Genomic DNA, 19,934 nt, shown 5'->3' on the forward strand with positions numbered 1-19,934 from the left:
GATCAAGTGGTTTCTACAGCTCTTTGGTCTCTGTGGTGCACCTGCCGCACTTTCTTGCTAGTTTAGACCATTAGGAACTTCTTGATGGATGGGTTGACCATCCTTAAAATAACCACAATTTCTTAGTTCCCTCTTACATTGTAGGTATGGTAGTGGTGAGTCTATTCAGAGTTAACTCAGCAAAGCCACGGTGGTTTAGGACCCTGCTGACTTCTCCTCCCACTGAGTTGAGTTCCTCGGTAGCAGTTCTAACCCCAAACACCATGTGATCTTCTCTGGAGGTGTTTCTCTTCCAGAGGCGCAGATCCAATCGCTGGAAATGTGCACTCCGAATAATCCATTTATTTTCCTGTCTGTTCAACCAAGATTCTTTTTAGATCTTTTTGAAAACCCTGAAAAACACTGAGCCTGAAAGACAGTGAAACAGCAAATGGCAGAGCTCACAGTTCTTAAAGTAAATTCTTAGCAGCTTCTCAGAAAGACAGAGGAAGAAAACTTCGGCATTTCTATTACAAGTTATACCCTAATGTTCAACATATGGCACTTCAGAGTCAACACATCCAGACTGCAGAGCCAATATTCCAAAGGAAAAGACACACAATAGCCACTGCCACCAAGTAAACCCCAGTTCATAGGAACCCTACATAGAACAGAGTGAATTATTCCGTAGAGTTTCTGAGGCTATAAGTCTGGATGAGAGTAGACAATCTCTTTCTCCCAAGGAGCAGCAGGTAGCCGTGAACCAGTAACCTTGAGATTAGTAATCAATAACCTAACCTATAGTGGCTTACAGGGTTTCACTCTAAAAAAAGCAAACCTGCAACCCTAAATCAAATAGATTGAACATTTTTCTTTTTATTTTCTTTGATGGATTATTTGTACAGAATTACTGTACCAATATTATATGTATTTTTGTCCTTATTGATTTATTGATCTTCATGTTTTCACTCACAAGATTGGTATCAGAATGAACATCTTTGGAAGTGATTAAGCTATCCATTTTCCCTCCATCTAAAGACACTAGTCAAATGAACGGGGAGCCTGGGTGGCATGGCGGCCATGCCTTGGGCTGCTAAGAGCAAGGTCAGCCGACGAGAGAGACACGAGGCGGTCTGCTCCCATGGAAACCTACAGCCTCAGAGACCCACAGACACAGGCCTGCTCTCTCCTATGGGGCTCATGATGAGTGTAACTCGATTGATGGCAGCGTGGTTTTTGTTTTGTTTTTAAATCAAATGATAGCACACCTGAGGGAGCTTTGCCAACTCCAAAGCGTTGTTCAGAGAGCATGCACTCGTTGTGCTATGTGAGTGTGTATAAGGTCATTCACTATCACACGACTGGAGTTATTGTTGCTTAAACCCTCATTTTCCCCTCTCCCTCCCTCCTTTAGTAGCTGTGAACATGCGTTTATGAACTCTTTCCAGACCGTCACTCTTCTAGTCATAATATCAGAATTGACGATTAGTGATCTAATCGTTAGAATAAGGCACACTCCCAAGGAGATGGGTTGACATGACAGCCACACAGTGGGATCAAGCACACCAATGATCCTGAAGATGGTACCCGGCCAGGCCGGAGTCTTTCTTCTATATGTAAGATTGTCAGAAGCAGAGCCCACTCAGCGGCAACAGTAACAGCAAACATATTGATGGTGACAGCAGGGGATAGCGCCTGATTTGTATCACCTTAAATGTTTGTGAAGCTTTAAATGTTCAAATGCAATATCTTTTACCATCAGAAAATTATCCATTTGAGAAACTGAATAACATACTAACTAAATCTCTTTTTCAAATAGATCCTACAGTGATTTGCTATGTTTTAAGTCCTGTAGCAATTTTCTGTTATCGCTAACTGTTTTTCTTCATTTTTCAAAGAGTTTAATCTGTTTTGACTTCTGTAGGAGACTCCTGGACACCGAAGATGAGCTCTCTGACATTGAGTCCGACTCAGTCCCGACGGAAGTCCGGGACTGGCTGGCTTCTACCTTTACTCGGAAAATGGGGGGGACCAAAAGGAAAGCAGAGGAGAAGCCGAGGTTTCGGAGCATCGTGCACGCTGTCCAAGCAGGAATTTTTGTGGAAAGGTAAGGGAAATTGTTGATGTCATAAGACACTGTACTTCGAAGCAGCAATAAATTTACTGTATTAATATATGGGGAAACCTATATTTTACTTCTTTATGGAAACTCCAAACATAGATATATGTGGAGTGCAGGGTTTTTGATAAATTTACCTACAACAAAAATCACTTATACTCATGGACAACAGAAAAGTGGGTAAAGGGAGACAGTGGTCAGTGTAAGACATGGGGGGAAAACATTTTATAAATTATCCAGGGTTTATGAGGGAGGGAGCGAGGGGAGAAAATGAGGAGCTGATATCAAGGGCTCAAGTAGAAAAAAAATGTTTTGAAAATGGTGATGGCAACATATGTACAAATGTGCTTGACACATGGATGGATGGATGAATTGTGATAAGAGTTTTAAGAGCCCCCAATAAAATAATTTTAATAAAAACCCAACTTCTTCTGACTTACCATTTTTTAATCAACATAACAACTGATAGCAAAAGGCTTTAGAATGAGCATTCTTCTCCAACAAACCTTTTCAAGAGTAAATAACTGTTTAAAAATCATTCAAATAAATTCAAATGACATATAATTAATTGTATCTGAATAGAAGGTATTAACTCATAAAATACTAGGAAGTCTACACTGGATTGCTGATTACCTTTGTGTAGAAATGAGAAGATCTTTTTCTTAGCTGACAAAAATGATACCCTTTTCTGATTCTTCTAATCTACCTTCTTCCTGTCCACCTTCCAAGAAACCTCTTAGAATTTCCTGTTATTGGAGCAAGAAGTACTGAGTCAAATATCAGTTTCTGTGAATGAAGCCCATGTTAAGATGATCCAACTTTCTGTGTTTTTAAATCCTTAAGAACAGGGCATATCATTAGGTCTTGAAAATAAGATGTTTCAAAGCAAAGAACCAAAAACCAGCAAGACCTGATATGACTATGCTACGTTTGTGCATGGTGACACATAGATATTAAAAACCATTTGTATTAAAACACATGACATTAAGTTAAATTAAATGTGAAAATATCATTTCAATATTTTGAAACTAATGAAATTGAAAAACAATCGTTTTAGTTAATGAACTTAAAATTAGATTTAATAGCCACCACATAATTTGTTCATACTTTTGATATCTCAAACCATTACCTTTAATAAATAGCATGAACTTTAATTTCCCTCTGCTAAACAGATAACAGAAAGCACATCTGGGTTTCTAAGAAATAGACAAAAGGATGCATTGCAAGAAGTAATTCATGTAAATGTAAAGATGTGTCAAAATTATAGCACACAATCTTCAGTTTGTTTTTCCATTATCACTCCAAATTGCATCCACTGAGTTATTATAAAAATGATTTAAAATATTATCCTCATATTAAATACTCCTGTAATTTTATGATGTGACTTCACCCCATTCATACAATGACCACAACTCAAATGTGTTAAGTGGGGTGCAGGTCTAAGACGAGCAACTCAAATCTGTTAAGTGGGGTTCAGGTCTAAGACACGCAGGAAAGGCCAGGTCGAAGAGGGAAGGGATAATTGCTACAGCCACGTATCCATTTTCTGAAGGCCGTTTAGTAAGCGTGTGACCCCCCTAAACCCACTGCTGTTGGGATCAAGATCCCAATTCATCTTGATCCGTTTCTGAGGCTACACATCTTTCTAGGAGAGACAGCCGCTTCCTCCAATAGAGTGCCATGATTTGCCATCAGAAATATTAACTCTATGAAAGTAGACTCCTAGTAAGGTTCCCCCTCCTTCATTGCCCTCTCCAAACAAATCATTCTACAGTGCGGCTTTAAAATATAAAGTAGTTTCATCATTCCGAAGCAAAAACCATGTGATAGTTTCCCAGTTCTTTTCATATGAAAGTCAACTTGGCATTGTGAACTTGTCTGATTCCGCCCCTCTTTGTCTGCCGGCCTCAACTACGGTTACCGGCCTGCGTGACTGAGCGCCACCGAACGCGATTTGCTTTGCTGCATCACACACACTGCTGCTGTGCCATGGCACTCAGCTAAATGAATGCTCCTGAATTAAGAAAAGAAACGAGGTTATTCCATGAATGTCACCAAAATAGTCCCTGCTTTGGGACCAATGCTTCTGCTTTTTCCTCTTCCAAGAACGACTCTCCCTGCACTACAACCTGTGTGGCCCCTTTTTATCCTTAGAGGACATTCCCGGATCAGCGTGCACACCAGCCTTCCTCATGACCACGACCCTTTCATACAGTTCCTCGTTGTGGTGACCCCCCACGGTGCTACTTCATAACTGTCATTTTTTCTACCGTTATGAATCAGACAACCCCTGTGGAAGGGTCATTCGACCCCCAAGGAGTGGCGACCCAGGTTGAGAACTGCTGCATGTGTCTGTTAACCCAGTAGTCACTTAATCCCCGATCCCTCATCCTTCATTGCAATCATATGTTGTTTCTATTTGTTATCTCTCTTCACCAAGGACAGAAACCTTCTGAAAGAAGAAACTATATTTTCCATTTCCCCCACCAAATAGTTTGATGCCCAGCACAGTGGCTAGGCATCGGAAGAGTGTTTTGTAAACGTTTTCATTTATACTTTATCATTGCAATAAACATTAGAAAAAATAACCGACGATCGTCCCGGTTATACTTTAATCATCCACAAGAATTCTGGGAATTCATTATTCTCTTTCAAACGCATGCAGTACATCCGCTGTTTCTTGTGTGTTGTTGTCTTCCATTGCGCGCATCCTGACGCCTCGCGACGCCATGTGACAGAACAGAACTGTCCCCTAGGGTTTCTTGGCTGTCATCTTTATGCAAGGAAGTCGCCACGTCTTTCACCCTTGCAATCAGGGCACAAAAGAGCTGTTCCTTCTTCTTCCCAAGTGTGAGCCTTAAGCTAAGGTCTCTCTCAGGATCGCCGGGGCTCCACGATGAGTCAGCCTGAGTTCCCATCCTACTAGTCTATTTCTGGTTAGAGCAGTAGAAAGTTCTGAACTTGCTCCAATTCCAAGAAACGCAGTATCACCAGAATTCTACGTGAGCCTGGGAAGCCCTCAAGAATGAAGGAGTCGGCGCCGAGGGTGTGATGAGAATAGTAGCAAAAACAGTCATCATGAACTTCACTAGCCAAGGGCTTGTTGCGTGCTAAAACCTTGTTTCATTTACTTCTCTTTTTTTCATTTATTTTTCATACAAAAATTAAAGATACATTTATCCCCATGTTACAGATTAATGATATTAAAATAACTTAACAAAGGGCACACAGCCCATGAGTAAATAACCTATAATGAAAATCACAAATTCCCTCTATGGTGTAGTGGCGTATGCATTGGGCCGCTAACCACAAGGCTTGCAGTTCAAAGCCACACGTTGTTCCTCTGGAAAAGGATGAAGCTTTCTACTCCTGTAAAGGAGTTACAGTCTCAGAACCCACGGAGACAGTTCTACCTTTTCCTGCAGGGTCCCTAGGAGGCAGAATTGACTGGCAGCAAGGGCTTTGCTATAGAGATATAGATACACTATAGAATACTGCCAAAGCGCCCCAGGGGCACAGCGGTTGAGGACTCAACTGCACACTAAGCCATTAGTGGTTCGAATTCACCAGGTGCTCCATGGGAGAGAGATATGACATCTGCTTCTCTAATGATTATACCTTTGGAAACTAAGGGGCAGTTCTGCTCTGTCCTACAGGGTCACTACGAGTTGTAATCAACTGAACAATGAACATAAACAAGACCGTGGTGCCTTTCTGTACCATAGAGCCAAGCTGCTTTTATTTAATTTTTCAAAATCACATTTCTGATTAATTTATATATATTTATATGTCATTCTTTTCTTTTCCCTCTAAATTCATTTTTAGTAATAATAATTCAGGAAATAGATTTGAAAGATATATTTGTTCCCTAAAAACCACTGCTAACAATAATTATTTTCAGATGTTTTGTGCTGTGATTAGTTTTCTTGACCCCAACAATTAGAAAAATCACTTTAATAATACATTTTTATTTATAAATAGCTCTGGAATAATTTAATGTAGTTAGAGATATAATATTTTAATACACTTGATCATTAACTTCTAAAATCACTTTAAGGTCATTTAAAGTAAATATAAAATGGGAGTCACTTTAATAGAAAGTATAAAATGCAGATGTAATTAAGCACAATGTTTCAAATCTTAGCTTCTAATGTTCTTGGTTTTCATTATCTTAAAAAATAGCTCTCACTTAGAAAGTGAGAAATACGTGTCATTATTTTTTAATATGAGGGATAATAAATGAAAAGATCAGAATTTCTCACTTTTGGAATAAAAATATGGAATAGTCTCTATATTAAGTATTTTTAATATGATCCCCCAATACAAATTAATGACACAATAATTAAATCATGGTTAAGTCCACAAGTTTGGGGGAGATAAGTTAATAGCAATATGTTTAAGAATGCAGCTTTCTTGGGAGTAATTTATTATAACAATTAAATGAATTCTTTCTTTTTAGAACTTAGTGGAAGAACCATGCATCCTTCAGACGCCTAAGTAGAAACGTTTTGCTATTTCAACCATTAGGGGATCACATTGATTCTCTTCTCACAGAAAGCCAGGGGGAAGTTCTTAAATGTGGGTAACATCATCTGGGCTGCCTGTATGAAGATGGAAAATTAAATTAATTATTATTTTTGTTATTGATGCTATTAGAGAAAACTCTTTTCTAAATAACTTTATAAAATTGGAATAAACTTGAACATTTTTTATTAAGATAGTCTCAAACTTAAAAGATAAACAAAAACCTTGACATCTAGAGGCAAAGAAGGATCAGAAAATATTATCTTGGTGATAGAATCAGCACCAGAGATCACGTAATAGAAGACCAATATCTTATTCATCACAACAGATTGTTGTAAACAACATACATAGTGACTATGCTTGTAGACCTTACCAAATGGAATATATAGGAATTAAATAGACCATATTTGTTTAAAGAGACAATAGACAAGCTCAATATCCTCAAACAGAAGAAGGTCAGAAACCAGATACAAAACAGACCCACTGCTCATATGCAAGTTTAAGTTGAAGCAGAAGAAAATGAAACAGAACAGAGGAGAACGAAAGAAGCTTGACTATATTCCACTTGAATGTAGAGACCACCTCAAGAATTGATCTGATGCCTTAAACACTGACAATCAAAGACCAGCTAAGCTGTGAGATGATGGTAAGGACATCATAAATGATGAAAGCAAGATCATTTAAAAAGATAGGAAAAGAAGGAAAGGTCCAAATGGATAAAAGAGGAGACTCAGAAACTTGCTCTTAAATGTAGAGTAGGTGACATGAATGCAAGAAGGGACAAAGTTAAAGAGCTGGGGAGATTTCAAAGATGGCTCACAGAGACAAAATACTGTAATGAAATGCGCAAAGACCTAAAGTTAGAAAATCAAAAGGGAAGAACATGTTTGGTATTTTTTCAAGGTAACAGAACTGAAGAAACAGTCAACAGTCAAGTTGCAATAATGAAGGATTCTGTGAGAAAATGATTAAAGTCATAGAAAAAATAAAATCAAGATAGAATGCATACAAAGAGTCACTTTACCAAAAAGAAACTGTGGGCATTCAAAAATTTCAGGAGACAACATATGATGGTTTTCAAGGAAAATGTCTAAGCCATTCTAAAGGAACTAGTAGACTAGAAGACCTAAGATTCATGGGATCCCAATTGAAATGTTGGCGTGAATGGAGGCAATGCTGGAAACATTCACATGTCCACACTAAGAAATTTGGAAGACTGTTACCTGGCTAATCAACTGAAAGACATTCGTATTCATGACCATTCAGTGAAAGTGATTGAACACTGTCACGAATATCATAATCAGTAAAATTTTGTTGAAGATAATTAAAAACAGTTGTAGCACTACAACAATCAGGAACGGCCAGAAATCCAAGCCACACTCAGAGGAGGACTTGATATTGCGGATATTATTGCTGATGTGAAAGAAGATCTGAACAGTGTTTCCTTGGGCTTGATTGGCTATGCAAAGGCCTTCCAGAATGTACATTATAACATATTATGTTAACTTTGCTAAGAATAAGAACTCCAGGACGTAATTACACCTATGTGAAACCTACACAGAGACCAAGAGCAAGGGGATACTATGTGGTTCAAGATGAGGACAGGTGGGTGTGAGGTTTGTATCCTTCCACCACACTAATTCTCTCTGTAAACTGGGCAAATAATCTGCGAAGTTGGTCTACATGAGGATAAATAATGGCATCAGGACTGGAGGAAGACACATTCATAACCTGAACTATACAGGCGACATTATTGAACATGAAGAGGACTTGAAAGACTTGGCTGAAGATGATCAAAGTCTGTTTAGTTTGCTGTAGAAATTAAACCTTGACATCATACTAAACAGAGCAAATCTTCATTTTGTCAAAGATTTCATTTTACACGAATCCATAGCCAATGTCCATAGAGACAATAGTGAAGAAGGGAAAGGATGAGGCATGTCTGTTGCAAAAGACCTTCTTAAGTGGCTCAAAAGCAAAACGCTACTTTGAGAATTCAAGTTTGTCTCCACCAGGCAACACTGACCTGACATACAGCAACCACAGGCACGTGTGCCGGACCAGGCAGTGATTCGTTCTGTTGTAGGTGGGGTCATGTGAGTTGGAATTGACTTGACACCACAAATCAACAACAGAACAGTGAATTTTATAAATATTGTCTCAAAACTTTAAAAAATCCATAACATCGTATGACATTCATCTTCCAGAATGTCATGATATTCTGGGCACATAAATGATCATTGATCAGAATGCTGTGCTGCACTGGATAGTATGCATGTTGGAAAGTGCTACTAGTATGCATACTGTGATCCATCCTTTTAGAAGGCGAAGTTAAGAGAAAGATAGCTTTATCTAGAAATTACAGTCACAGTGACTTTGTCTGTGAATAGACAAAATCCTATTAATATCATTCACATGAGTTGTGACCATGCTCCTCATTGTTGGTATCAAAGGAGTCTAAAACAGTGCATAAAAATGCAAATGAGCCAGAAGTTATCTTTTTTCCCTAATATTTAAGAAATTGCTGAAAAGTTTGGGTGAATGATTTTTATATATACATTTTTTTTCTCTTTTAGGATGTACAGAAAGACCTCCTCCATGATTGATTTGTCATATCCAGCAGCTGTTATAGTAACATTAAAGGTGAAGTAACTTCACTTATTTGATCTTTGTAAATAGACATCATCATCATTTTAAAAATTCTTCTTAAAATGACTGGGATAAAAGGAGCATCGTTCTTTACTGTGGACTATAGATTTAAATACCAAAATATATGTTAAATAATTGTAACATGTAATGTGCTTGAAATCATAACTCATTGGACATGTAAATGAGGATTTATTTACACTAACAAGTAATTATCAATGCCTATGGGAGTGCTAGTCTGTGTATCATGTTTACTTTCTTTCTGCTTGTTGTTCACACTTTACTTAGATTGACCTTGAATTCAACTCTGAGATGGCATTTATACATACTAGAATATATATATCTACAAAGATTAACAAAATATGTCTTACTCTGTTATATTCTACAAATAAAAGGGAAATATAACAAAAAATTAATAAAATTAAAGTTAAAACTGGGAACTTTTTCTTTAATTATATAAATGTATGAGATGACAAATACATATAATATGTGTAGATTTATAGAAATATAAATAATTATAAACATTAAAGTTTATATATATTCACCATAAGTGAACTTCTCTTCCACTCTCACTGCCATGGAGTGAAAAGCAACTTACAGCAGCCCTTGGAGAACAGGGTAGACCTGCCCCCGTGGGTTTCCAAGACTGTTACTGTTGACAGGAGTAAAGTCCCGTCTTTCTCCCATGAGTGCTTGGTGGTTTCAAACTGCTGCTGTTGTGGATCCCAGTCAAATGGGTAACCACTATGCTATCAGAACTCCTTAATGAATGCACATTTATGTATTTATAAATGCATAATTATAACTTACAATATAAAACATGTTATTAACGGTATAGTTAAATGTTTTAATCAAATGGTATTAAAATATACAACTAATCAGGAATACTTTTGTTTAGACTTTTACACCTGAGAAAATATTAAAATAAGACACAATTAAGAAAGGAAACAAAGGAGCATGGTGCCTCTGGCCCCTGGCTTCTCCTGTGCCTTTCCTGTTGTAAGAGACCCAATAAACCAAGAGTCAAACTCACACCCATCGAATGACTCAATGCTTACTCATAGCGCCCTTTACAGGACAGCCTAGAACTCCCCCGCGAATTTCTCACGCTGGGACTAATTTCAGGAGTAGAAAACTTTGTCTTTCTCCCAATAGTCTCGTTCTGTGTCCTAGAAGCAACTGCAGTGCACACTCTGAGCAGGTTAACGTTGTCCGCTCACTTTTTAGTCTTCCCTTGCTGTGTCAGTGTGCACCTTGTTACTCAATATTATTTCTACAGAGGAGTTTTTCAGGCTCGTTATTCTAAATTCCTTATTCTCTCTAGCACTTGTTCTGGATGAAGGAATAGAACTTTATCTCATATAATAACTTCATAATGTTTTTTTCTGTATTAACTAAGAAGTTAAAGGATACTGGGAAAAGGAGATTCATGGGTGGTTTATTTCTGATTTACTGTATGTTGCGGTTTTAAATTTGTAATCATTTCTTCTTTTATTTAGAGTTACTTGTCATTTTGGACATCCTCTGCGTATTTATCCTCTGTTGCATGTTAGCACTTATCCTTATTAATTTTAAAGCATAATTCACTTTTTCTTGGGTTGCTTTTTATGTTTATGCTCCTAACGTAATAATAGATGAAGTACATAACTGAACTGTGACGTTGCAGGTCACTAATTACTTATTGGTTCTTGCCAACATTTCACTTTCCCTATACATTTCTCAGTTATGAACAGGAGCCTTTTTGTAATACTTGGGTTAAAGATCAACTATCATAATGCTTCAAAATGAGAAAGTGCACGCTTTTGCCTAAAATGTGTTGTAGTAAAAATACCACAAAGAAACCAATCTTTTGGTTAAGCAATTATTCTCATTTCTTGGACTGCCTCCTCATCTTCAGTGTGCTTTCAATCTGACCAGGTAGAAGCCAAGCATCTGCAGACATTTTCAAATGTAAATCGTCATTTTTTAATAAGAATTCCCAAGAAATAGAGAATAACCTTTTACCCAGTGAGAAAACCCTAGTTGGAACTATAAATAGCATTGTGTAGTTACTCTGCTGGCTTAGTGTTGGAATCTGATAAAAGATTTGTTGGCCTACTTCGAGCTTTGAGATTTGAGAGCAAAAAGCTGCCTAATGGAACTTTTATAGATTTTTAATTCCCGAACAGAGAAAGCAAGTGTTTAGTGATCAAATTAGGATTAAATGCCAGGAGTATGCCAAAGCCACACAAGCAAAGCAAAACAAAACAGAATTTCACTGGATATTTCCAAATTATTAAAATGACAGTTGCCATTATTATTTTCAAGAAAGTACTTTAAAAAGGGCCTGAGTATGTCTTATCAGATGTTTGATTTTGTTTCACCAGGTTACAGCACAGCCTCTATGGCAGGGGTTCTCAGCCTTCCTAATGCGGCGACCCTTTAATACAGTTCATCATGTGTGGTGACCCCCCCAACCATTACATTATTTTTGTTGTTACTACACCACTGTCATTTTTCTACTGTTATGAATCGGGCGACCCTGTGAAAGGGTCGTTAGACTCCCAAAGGGGTCGCGACCCACAGGTTGGTAACAGCTGCTCTACAGCAATGTGCTAAATGGATGAAATTCCAAGCAATGCCCATTCAAATATCATTAAAGCATAATTTTAAAGATGCATATATATTGCTCAAATCTAAACCTACTGTGTTTGTAAATAGTAGGCTTTTTTTGCTAACACGTACTGATAATTATTAGACATGCCTCCTTGAATTCAGATGTGTCCATTTTTACCGATTTATTTAGCATCGGAACTTGAACTTCACATTAAGGCCTGCTTTAAAATATATAGAACTACTATCACTTGAGACAGTCAATTTTGTAGATTCTGCTGCAAGTTTACCTTCTGAAATTAAAGTGCAGACAAAATCACAATGTAGCTACAGTGTCTAAATAGCTCTCCCCTTTAGCCTGTACTTCACCTGTCAGGGATCATTTTCTAGGATACCTGGAAAGGTTCTGTCTCGCCTCGGTCCCTTGGGAAATGCCTGAAGCATCAAAATTCATATCCTCCTCCTCCTTCAAAACACCCACTTCCTCTTTCTCACCAGCTGTCCCCAGAGGGAAGTGCACTGGCTCCTGAGCCCAGGTTGGAGGGGATAGTAATGTCATGCACACTCTACCTCTCTAGGGTATTTGCATCTTAAAAGAGAACTATGACCTTAAAGGTTTAAGTCAAGGACTAACCTTGAAGGTGGCCAGTCAAGGAATGTAGCAGATGGAGAGGTGGAAAAAGATATGGCAGCCCTCGTTCCTCTATCACTCAATGTGCATCACCTGCAGGACGTCCAAGGAAGCCGACTCTAGTAAACTGCTGATGACCCTAATCTGGAGAGAGAGTAAGGCTGAAAGCAGTCTTACATCCTCAGGTTTGTTATGCAGGTTTCAGAACCTTGGGAGTGAGGTGAAGATCTTGCTGCTATAGTCGAGCACAGAGCTAATGGCCTCGCTTTGTGGAACCACAGGAAAAAGGAAAAAAGTGACCCCATCATACCAGACTCCAGTGAAATGCATTAGACTTGCTGACTTGAAGTCTGACGTTCTGTGTGTACAATGGCCTTCCCAACACTTTTTTTATAGAGAGAAACAGAAATAAATGGTATCATCACCTAAAACATTTACTTGTTTTATTTTACAGGATGTTGATAAATGGTCTTTTGATGTATTTGCCCTAAATGACGCAAGTGGAGAACACAGTCTGAAATTTATGATGTATGAACTGTTTACCAGATACGATCTTATCAACCGTTTCAAGGTCAGAAACATGGGACACAAGTGGAGGGCTCTCAACATTGGTTATCTGAATAAGAATGAAAATGCACAATTTAGAATGTTGTAGTTGGCTGGCCACAAATCCAAGGGATATAATTTAGCCTGTGGTCTAGCCATTCTCCACAACTCCTTGATATCTAAATATATCCACTTAGATGCCATGAGACCATTACAACCTCCTCCCAGCAAAATGCCAACTCCCCCTCAGTCTTTCACAGAACTCTCATGTAGAGATAGAAACGTATTTCAAAGAAATATGACCCTTGGCTTTCTTGAAACAGTGAATGAGCTTTCATTGGCAGCTTTGCTGAAACTAGAATGGAAGTCTTTGTGATTAGCTTTGTCTAGAGTCACTTAATCCACAGACTTCTAAGCAGCCTGCGACTTGTGACATTCATCATCACTCAGGAGAGGATGGCATATTTTGACACTCAAAGGTGTCATCTACTTTTAACCTCCTTGTATTGCAGATAAAATAAACGAGGCTTCTGTCAATTATAATTAGAAACGTATACTACCATTCTTACCAAATTCTGAAAGATGTAAAATTTTAAAGACTGTAGTATGAGTAAGACCACTATTTCGTGTATCTTAATTAAATACTGGGGATTACAATCCTTCTCAGACGATCCAGGAAGCTGATTAAAAGATAACGTGATCATGACGTGGGCTTCTTATTTTAGAACAATTCATATTCAACTGAAAGAAATTAATGGCTGCATCTGCATTCGATAATGTGTCCCATTCTCAGCATCCTGGTGTTTATGTTAATTTCATGCCAGTCTTTTGATCAAAATCTAATCTTCATTATTCCTTTCCACAGATACCTGTTCCTAGCCTAATTTCCTATGCAGAAGCTTTAGAAGTTGGTTACAGCAAGTACAAAAATCCATATCACAATTTAATTCACGCAGCGGATGTCACTCAAACTGTGCATTACATAATGCTTCATACAGGTATCATGGTAAGAACGTATTAGTAAACCTTGTATCCCTTTAACTCCCCATTGTCTCTTTAATAGAAGTGTTGATAATAACATTTTATGGAATGTTTAAGGGTTGAGACGTTATGAATAAGATCTTAAAGATATCTTTGCAGGCAAATCAAAAGATATTATACATTTTCCAAAATCTAGACTCTGGGAATATTCCCACAGGAGTCAGCCACACAAAGGTAATTAAGGAAAAGTCTTCAGAATGCACATTACTCTGCTCTTCCCTCACTCAGATGTACGAAAAAGCTTGCTTGACAGCCCTTTCTCTCTTTTATTGTATTGTCTCTATGAAATCCCAATAGAGCTGTTGAGAAATTATTTGTTTGAGATCTCTGGTTTTTTGTCCCCCTTATCTGTCTCTTCTTCTTTGTGTCTGAAAGAATCAATGAATTTGTGACTAAGTGGCCCAGCAAGGTAAACCCTGGGTGTATGGGGAGGATTTTGAGGTGGTCTAGAATTTCTGTAATGTCCCAGGGCTTGGCTTGTCTGGTGGGAGATGAAAGGGAACAAGAGCGTCTTCCCGCTAAGGTTTCCAGCTTCAGGGTGGGTTCAGGGGAAGGTGGCCCATGAAGACATTTCCAACCCGAGGGATTTCATCTGTGACAACCTGGACTGAGGCAATGCTGTAAAATAAGCTCAATGGAATGCCCCACCAACTTCCCACATACACATTTTCTACCTCTTTAGATTTCAAGTCCTACCTTTTCAATGGGACAGGGCCACTGGCACGCAAGGGTACTTAAGTAGCCCTGTTTGGGGACTGGGTTCTCTCATTCCTCCACCATCTGTACCACACATTCTGGATTCCTATTTAAGCAAGGTGTCCTCCAGAGCATGGACCTTTGAAGATTCTAAAAACAGGTATATCATTTTTCAATGTATTACATACAAGACTTTCTCAACCTTGTTTATTTTTTCCTGCGTGTGCTTTTTGATGTACAACATGTGTTCTGTGAGTCTTTCAAGTAACCCCCCAGTGGTGACTGGGGAAATTTCCCATTCTTTGTCTTTTAATTGCCAACTAGCATTGAAGATCCCTCAATGCTTGGAACGCTCATCCAACAGATTCCCCTTTCTCATGATCTATTGCTGCAGGTTTAAATCACTGATGTGTTATCTCTCCAGGGTCTGGAGTTAGAAGACTCTCAGCCCTCACTTGTCTCACGTGATTATCGCCAGTGAACACGACTGCTGCAGTATTGCTTCTTTGTTGCGATGTCCTCGCATGGCGCTGCCTTGGCAGCGTGAAGAAAAGGAAGGGAGCATAGTGAACGAACTCGAAGAAAATAGACTCTCTTCTCTCGCTCGCCTTCAATATACTCCACCAGCTCCTCCCATTCTCTTAGCTCCAAGATTGTATTCTTTCCTCCTCCCAGTTCCTCACCATCAAGCTCCAGACCCAACACTTCACTCTCCTGACCTTGGTGGGTTTCTCCACCCCTTAGCCTTCACTCCACCCCGTTGGGGTTGCATCTCCATCCACAGGAACCAGCACATTTAATTTTGTTTGGATTGGCAGAGGGAGAGGAGAATTAAAATGATTCTTGTTCTACTAGAAGTTTTCCTGGCACACCAGGCTTGAAGTCTGGAATTTATTTCCCCGCAGGCCGAAAATGAATTCAATAGGCATCTAGAGAATTTCTTGAATTCCCACCATCAACTCTATAGAAACATGAATTTTATGACAGACTTACAAAATAATACAACTTGATTTAGAGTTAAGTCGTTTTGTGTTGAAGGCAAATATCTCAATATCTCAAAAAAAATTTCACAAAATGCCCCCCCTGTGAACTTCTAGAAAGCTTAACTCTATTTACTCTTTACTGTGTGGTTTTCCCACTTATGAGGCTTCCACCTGCTCTCACAGATGTAGTTGTGAATGGGTTTCCTACCTAGTTTGAGGTTTGCTCATCCCCCTTTCAGGGGTCTGATTTGGCAATAGAAGGAGATAAACACAGGAATCCAATCAGTAGAAACGCAAATTTCCAAAAATGCATCCAAAGAGCACGCATTTTATAAAAGTAGTATAGTCCTTCCCCCAGGTTATGAACAAAAAACTGTTCCTAATGATGTCTTTAAGAATTTGTAGAGTTAAGGAACAGACACGTGGTCCTTCTTTAGCCTTCTGCCTTGAGTAGAAGACAGGGAGACCTGTGGTCGAGTGGTTAGGCGCTGGGCTGCCAAAGAGTGCAAAGCCTCCTGGAAACACTCTTGGAGGCCCACAGGGACAGCTGTACCCTGCCCTGTAGGGCCACTGGGCATCAGCATGGGTGCCGTGGCAGTAAGGTGTTTTGTTCAGTAGAAGAAAAGCTTTGAAACTTTTTTTAATGCCTTAAAAGCTGCACATGGAGCAAGCAAAAGTGATAAGAAAAAATGGTTGGACAGGGGTTGGTTCAATCCTTTCAATATAAGGACAGATTGACATAACATTATTGGAGTCCATAGGGGGACATTCATAATGTCATACTGGAGGACTAACCCTTTTTTATACCTATTTATCATGCATGTATGTGTGAGTGTGCATACATGCTCACAACACAGACACACACACTTTCAAGCTGTTTGGCTTAATAAAACGTCATTGTCACGTGTGTTCACTTGGTTTGATATGCATAACATGAGTGTGAAACATGAACTGCCTCCTGACAGCTGCCAATGCTGTCACGTTTGTTCAAGGAGCTTTAGCATCTTCCTGAGGAGAGCAGCTTGCTTTTGATTTTCTATGGTCTCTGTCGTGCATCTGACAGCAAGGTAGCTTTCATTTCAAGTGTTTGGCATGTCCTTGTTCCTAAACTCAGTGACTTGAAAATGTTTAATCGAAAATGAAATATGCAAGTGTTTGTGTAACATAGGAAACGAAATGATGAAGTCTCCGCACAACCAGATGTCCTGGCGAACCAGTGCCGGCTCCCAGAAGATGCGCTTCCGTGAGGAAGGGCAGTCAGAGGAGAGACCCATCGTAGGGGAGGCAACTGGGCTTTCACCTCTCTCAAATACCTTTCTGCTTCTGGACTTTATTTTCGTTCCTTGCCACAAGTGTAGAAGGAGCCATAAGGAAACCACTGAAGCAGCCGCCCCTGTTCAGTGTTTGTGCCCTTCTTTGCTAAAGGTCACTTTGAAGGCATGAGGGTGTTTGTTATGTACATAGGTGAACAGAAGAGCAATAGAACGTATTATTCCTGTACTGAAGGCCACCACAGGAAGGACTCTTATTTCAGATGGCAACCAACCGGCCCCTGGAAGCCTGGGGAAATCTGGCACAGCCTGGCTGACGCTCAGAAAGTTGAAGTTGTTAGTAAAGATCATGGTCACTTTCTGAGAGGGCCATAAGTTATCAAACGCGGCCTTAGTTTGAAAGCACCCTTCCGATTTTATTCACCCTTCGGTAACAATATTCTGTGTGCTCCTTGACATCGGATTATTTTAGCCTCTGCAAAATACATCTGGTGAGAAAATGTTAATATCTTGGGGGATCTGGAAAATACATTTAAATGAAAGAGAAGAATGAGGAATTTCCTGATGGAATGAATTTACAACTATATCGGCTGCTTTGCCAGGACTAGGTACCATGCCAACTTGACAGCTTTGGGAAAATTATTTTAACAAATATTTCTCTAAATGAAACAAAGCTCTGGTGCGTGAGTGTTAATGACTGTGATGGACATGGTGAAACAGCCAGAAGCAAAATATATTATTCCTTTTCCCAAAACTCAGGGTCTTTTCTTACCTGTCTGGTCCAATATGGAGCAGACTTGCTTAGGTTGGTGTTTTGATGGCCGCCCTGCTGTTTCAGGATGGTCCTCGCAGTGTGACATTTATGAATTTCTCAAAGCTACTCGACACTGTCAGGGTGACCCCTGCAATCTGTCACCAGAAAGTTGTTCTGAAGACCATTGCCTGAAAGGATTGTGATGAAGCCATTAGCTTTCCATGTGTTGTCATAAGAAACTGGGACGGAGGGGATGCAGAGGAGAATCGTATCTCCTGTGTGTATGCCTCTTTTACCATTTGATTTGCTTACAGTTTTGTCCCACGGTGACAGTGATGTGCACTGACTCAAACCTTTTGTGAAAAAGAAAATGCTGCGTTAAGTGTTGTTGAGCCATATCTGAATGTCTCTTTGAATATGAAATCATCCGAGGGCCTTGGATAGAAAACACTGGCATTTGACAGCTCCTGGCACTGGATTGTGCTCTCTGTACTAAGAGCAGAAGATGAAGAAATGACTCGATGCCTATTTACTTTGGAATTTGCAGCCCACTGACTAGACTCAGAAATTGTCACCCACATTCAGGAATGACTCCGTTTTTTGTTTTTTCTTCAAATCTATCTACAGAAGATTTACTACTTTGTTTCCTTTTTATCTCCTTTGTTTCCACTGTTTTATTCGGTCTCGTTTAAAACAAAATTAGAAAAAGTCACAACAAACTTTATGGACACACTGCTCTTACAAATGTTTTCTGCTCTACAACACTGTTCGTCTAATGGACTAATTGCTCGAGAGCCTGCACCCCTGCACTCTTGCTTTGGTTTCCTTGAAATGTATAGTACCTTTCACCTTCTGACAGGGAAGAGGAAATGAGACTGTATATGTTAGCACCTCGCCTAGTGTTTGAAACAGCAGAGATAGTAATTCATCTCTCAGAAACTCTCTGCCATTGAGTTGATTGTAACTCATGATGAGGGAGTTTCCAAGCTTTTAAATCTTTGCAAAGGCAGACAGCCTCATCACACCACTGGCCTTGTGTTCAGTGACTGGATGTCTCACTTCCTGACATCAGAGTTCCTTCTATCAATACATATTGCTCTAATTTTAGTCATTGCTGCTCATTTACTATATTACATTAGGCTATTCATATTGTTATCATATGCATTGTTTCTATATTAGATGAATTGTAAAAACTGGCTTTGGTTGTTCACAAGGATAGAATAAAAATCTTCAATCCATAGCTTCAAGTAAGCTGTTTATTACTTACACCTTTTAAATGCACTAAATGTTAATAGGTCATTGTGATTTCGATTGTTGTATTATTTCCACTTTCTTCCTTTTTATATTGCCCGATTTTCTGATCATAACATCCCCCAGTTCCACACATACACTCTCTCTCTCTCTCTCATTTATGCATTCATTTTATGTATTTATTCTCAAACGTATACTCTGTGGCACACACCATAGTTCAGATGTAGCGTGTTCATCGGAAGTCTGAAATTAAAATTTATTGACTTTTACTCATTCCTACATTCAATTAAACTAGTGAGAAATTCTACATTAGAAATCTTAGAAGAGGCAGAAATTTTGGTAGCAGACAGAACTTTGTGTGAATTTCTGTTCTTCCACTTGACAGATGTGTCATCGTAGGCAAGCTAAGCCACTTTTTCAAGACTCAGCTTTCTGATAGGCAAACTTGGGGTAAAATACTTACTAGTAAATGGTAAGTAAGATGGTTATAATAATTTCATTAGTTCCTCTAACTACAGAGTCTATTTGATGAGCATTTCCTCCCTTTCTTTCTATTACTATTGTGCATGTTGCTAATGTCAGACTCCTTGGGGCATTGTTTACAGACTCCATTGGCAAAATGCTCTCTATGGTTTCGAAGAAACAGAGTACTTGCAATGCCCATGACTTGTGACTTTCACCCTTCACCGCTGCCCATTGGGAGTGAGTAGAACCAGATCAGGTATTGACTACCCTTCCAGTTGGGAAAAGTGATACGACTCAGTCTCATTTTTTTCTAGCTTTTCCTCTTGTATTATTTGTAAAATCTACACATGTAGATAACTTTTCTGAGTTAGTATTCTTATTTGACACCAATATAAGATGAATTAACAACTAGGGTGCTAAAATCAGTCCAAATTTC

The 19,934-nt window shown here is 39.0% G+C and overlaps 1 protein-coding gene across 1 annotated transcript in view; it reads left to right on the plus strand.

The window, feature by feature from the left end:
- PDE1A (phosphodiesterase 1A) overlaps positions 1–19,934 on the plus strand; it is a 289,743-nt gene that overhangs the window by 198,406 nt on the left and 71,403 nt on the right. Inside the window, exons 3-6 of the mRNA XM_075529458.1 lie at positions 1,904–2,086; positions 9,199–9,265; positions 12,946–13,062; positions 13,903–14,043. Coding sequence (XP_075385573.1) covers positions 1,904–2,086; positions 9,199–9,265; positions 12,946–13,062; positions 13,903–14,043 — 508 coding nt within the window. The remainder of the gene's footprint in view (positions 1–1,903; positions 2,087–9,198; positions 9,266–12,945; positions 13,063–13,902; positions 14,044–19,934) is intronic.

Source organism: Tenrec ecaudatus, chromosome 13 (genome assembly GCF_050624435.1).
Source record: "Tenrec ecaudatus isolate mTenEca1 chromosome 13, mTenEca1.hap1, whole genome shotgun sequence".
NCBI lineage: Eukaryota > Metazoa > Chordata > Mammalia > Afrosoricida > Tenrecidae > Tenrec > Tenrec ecaudatus.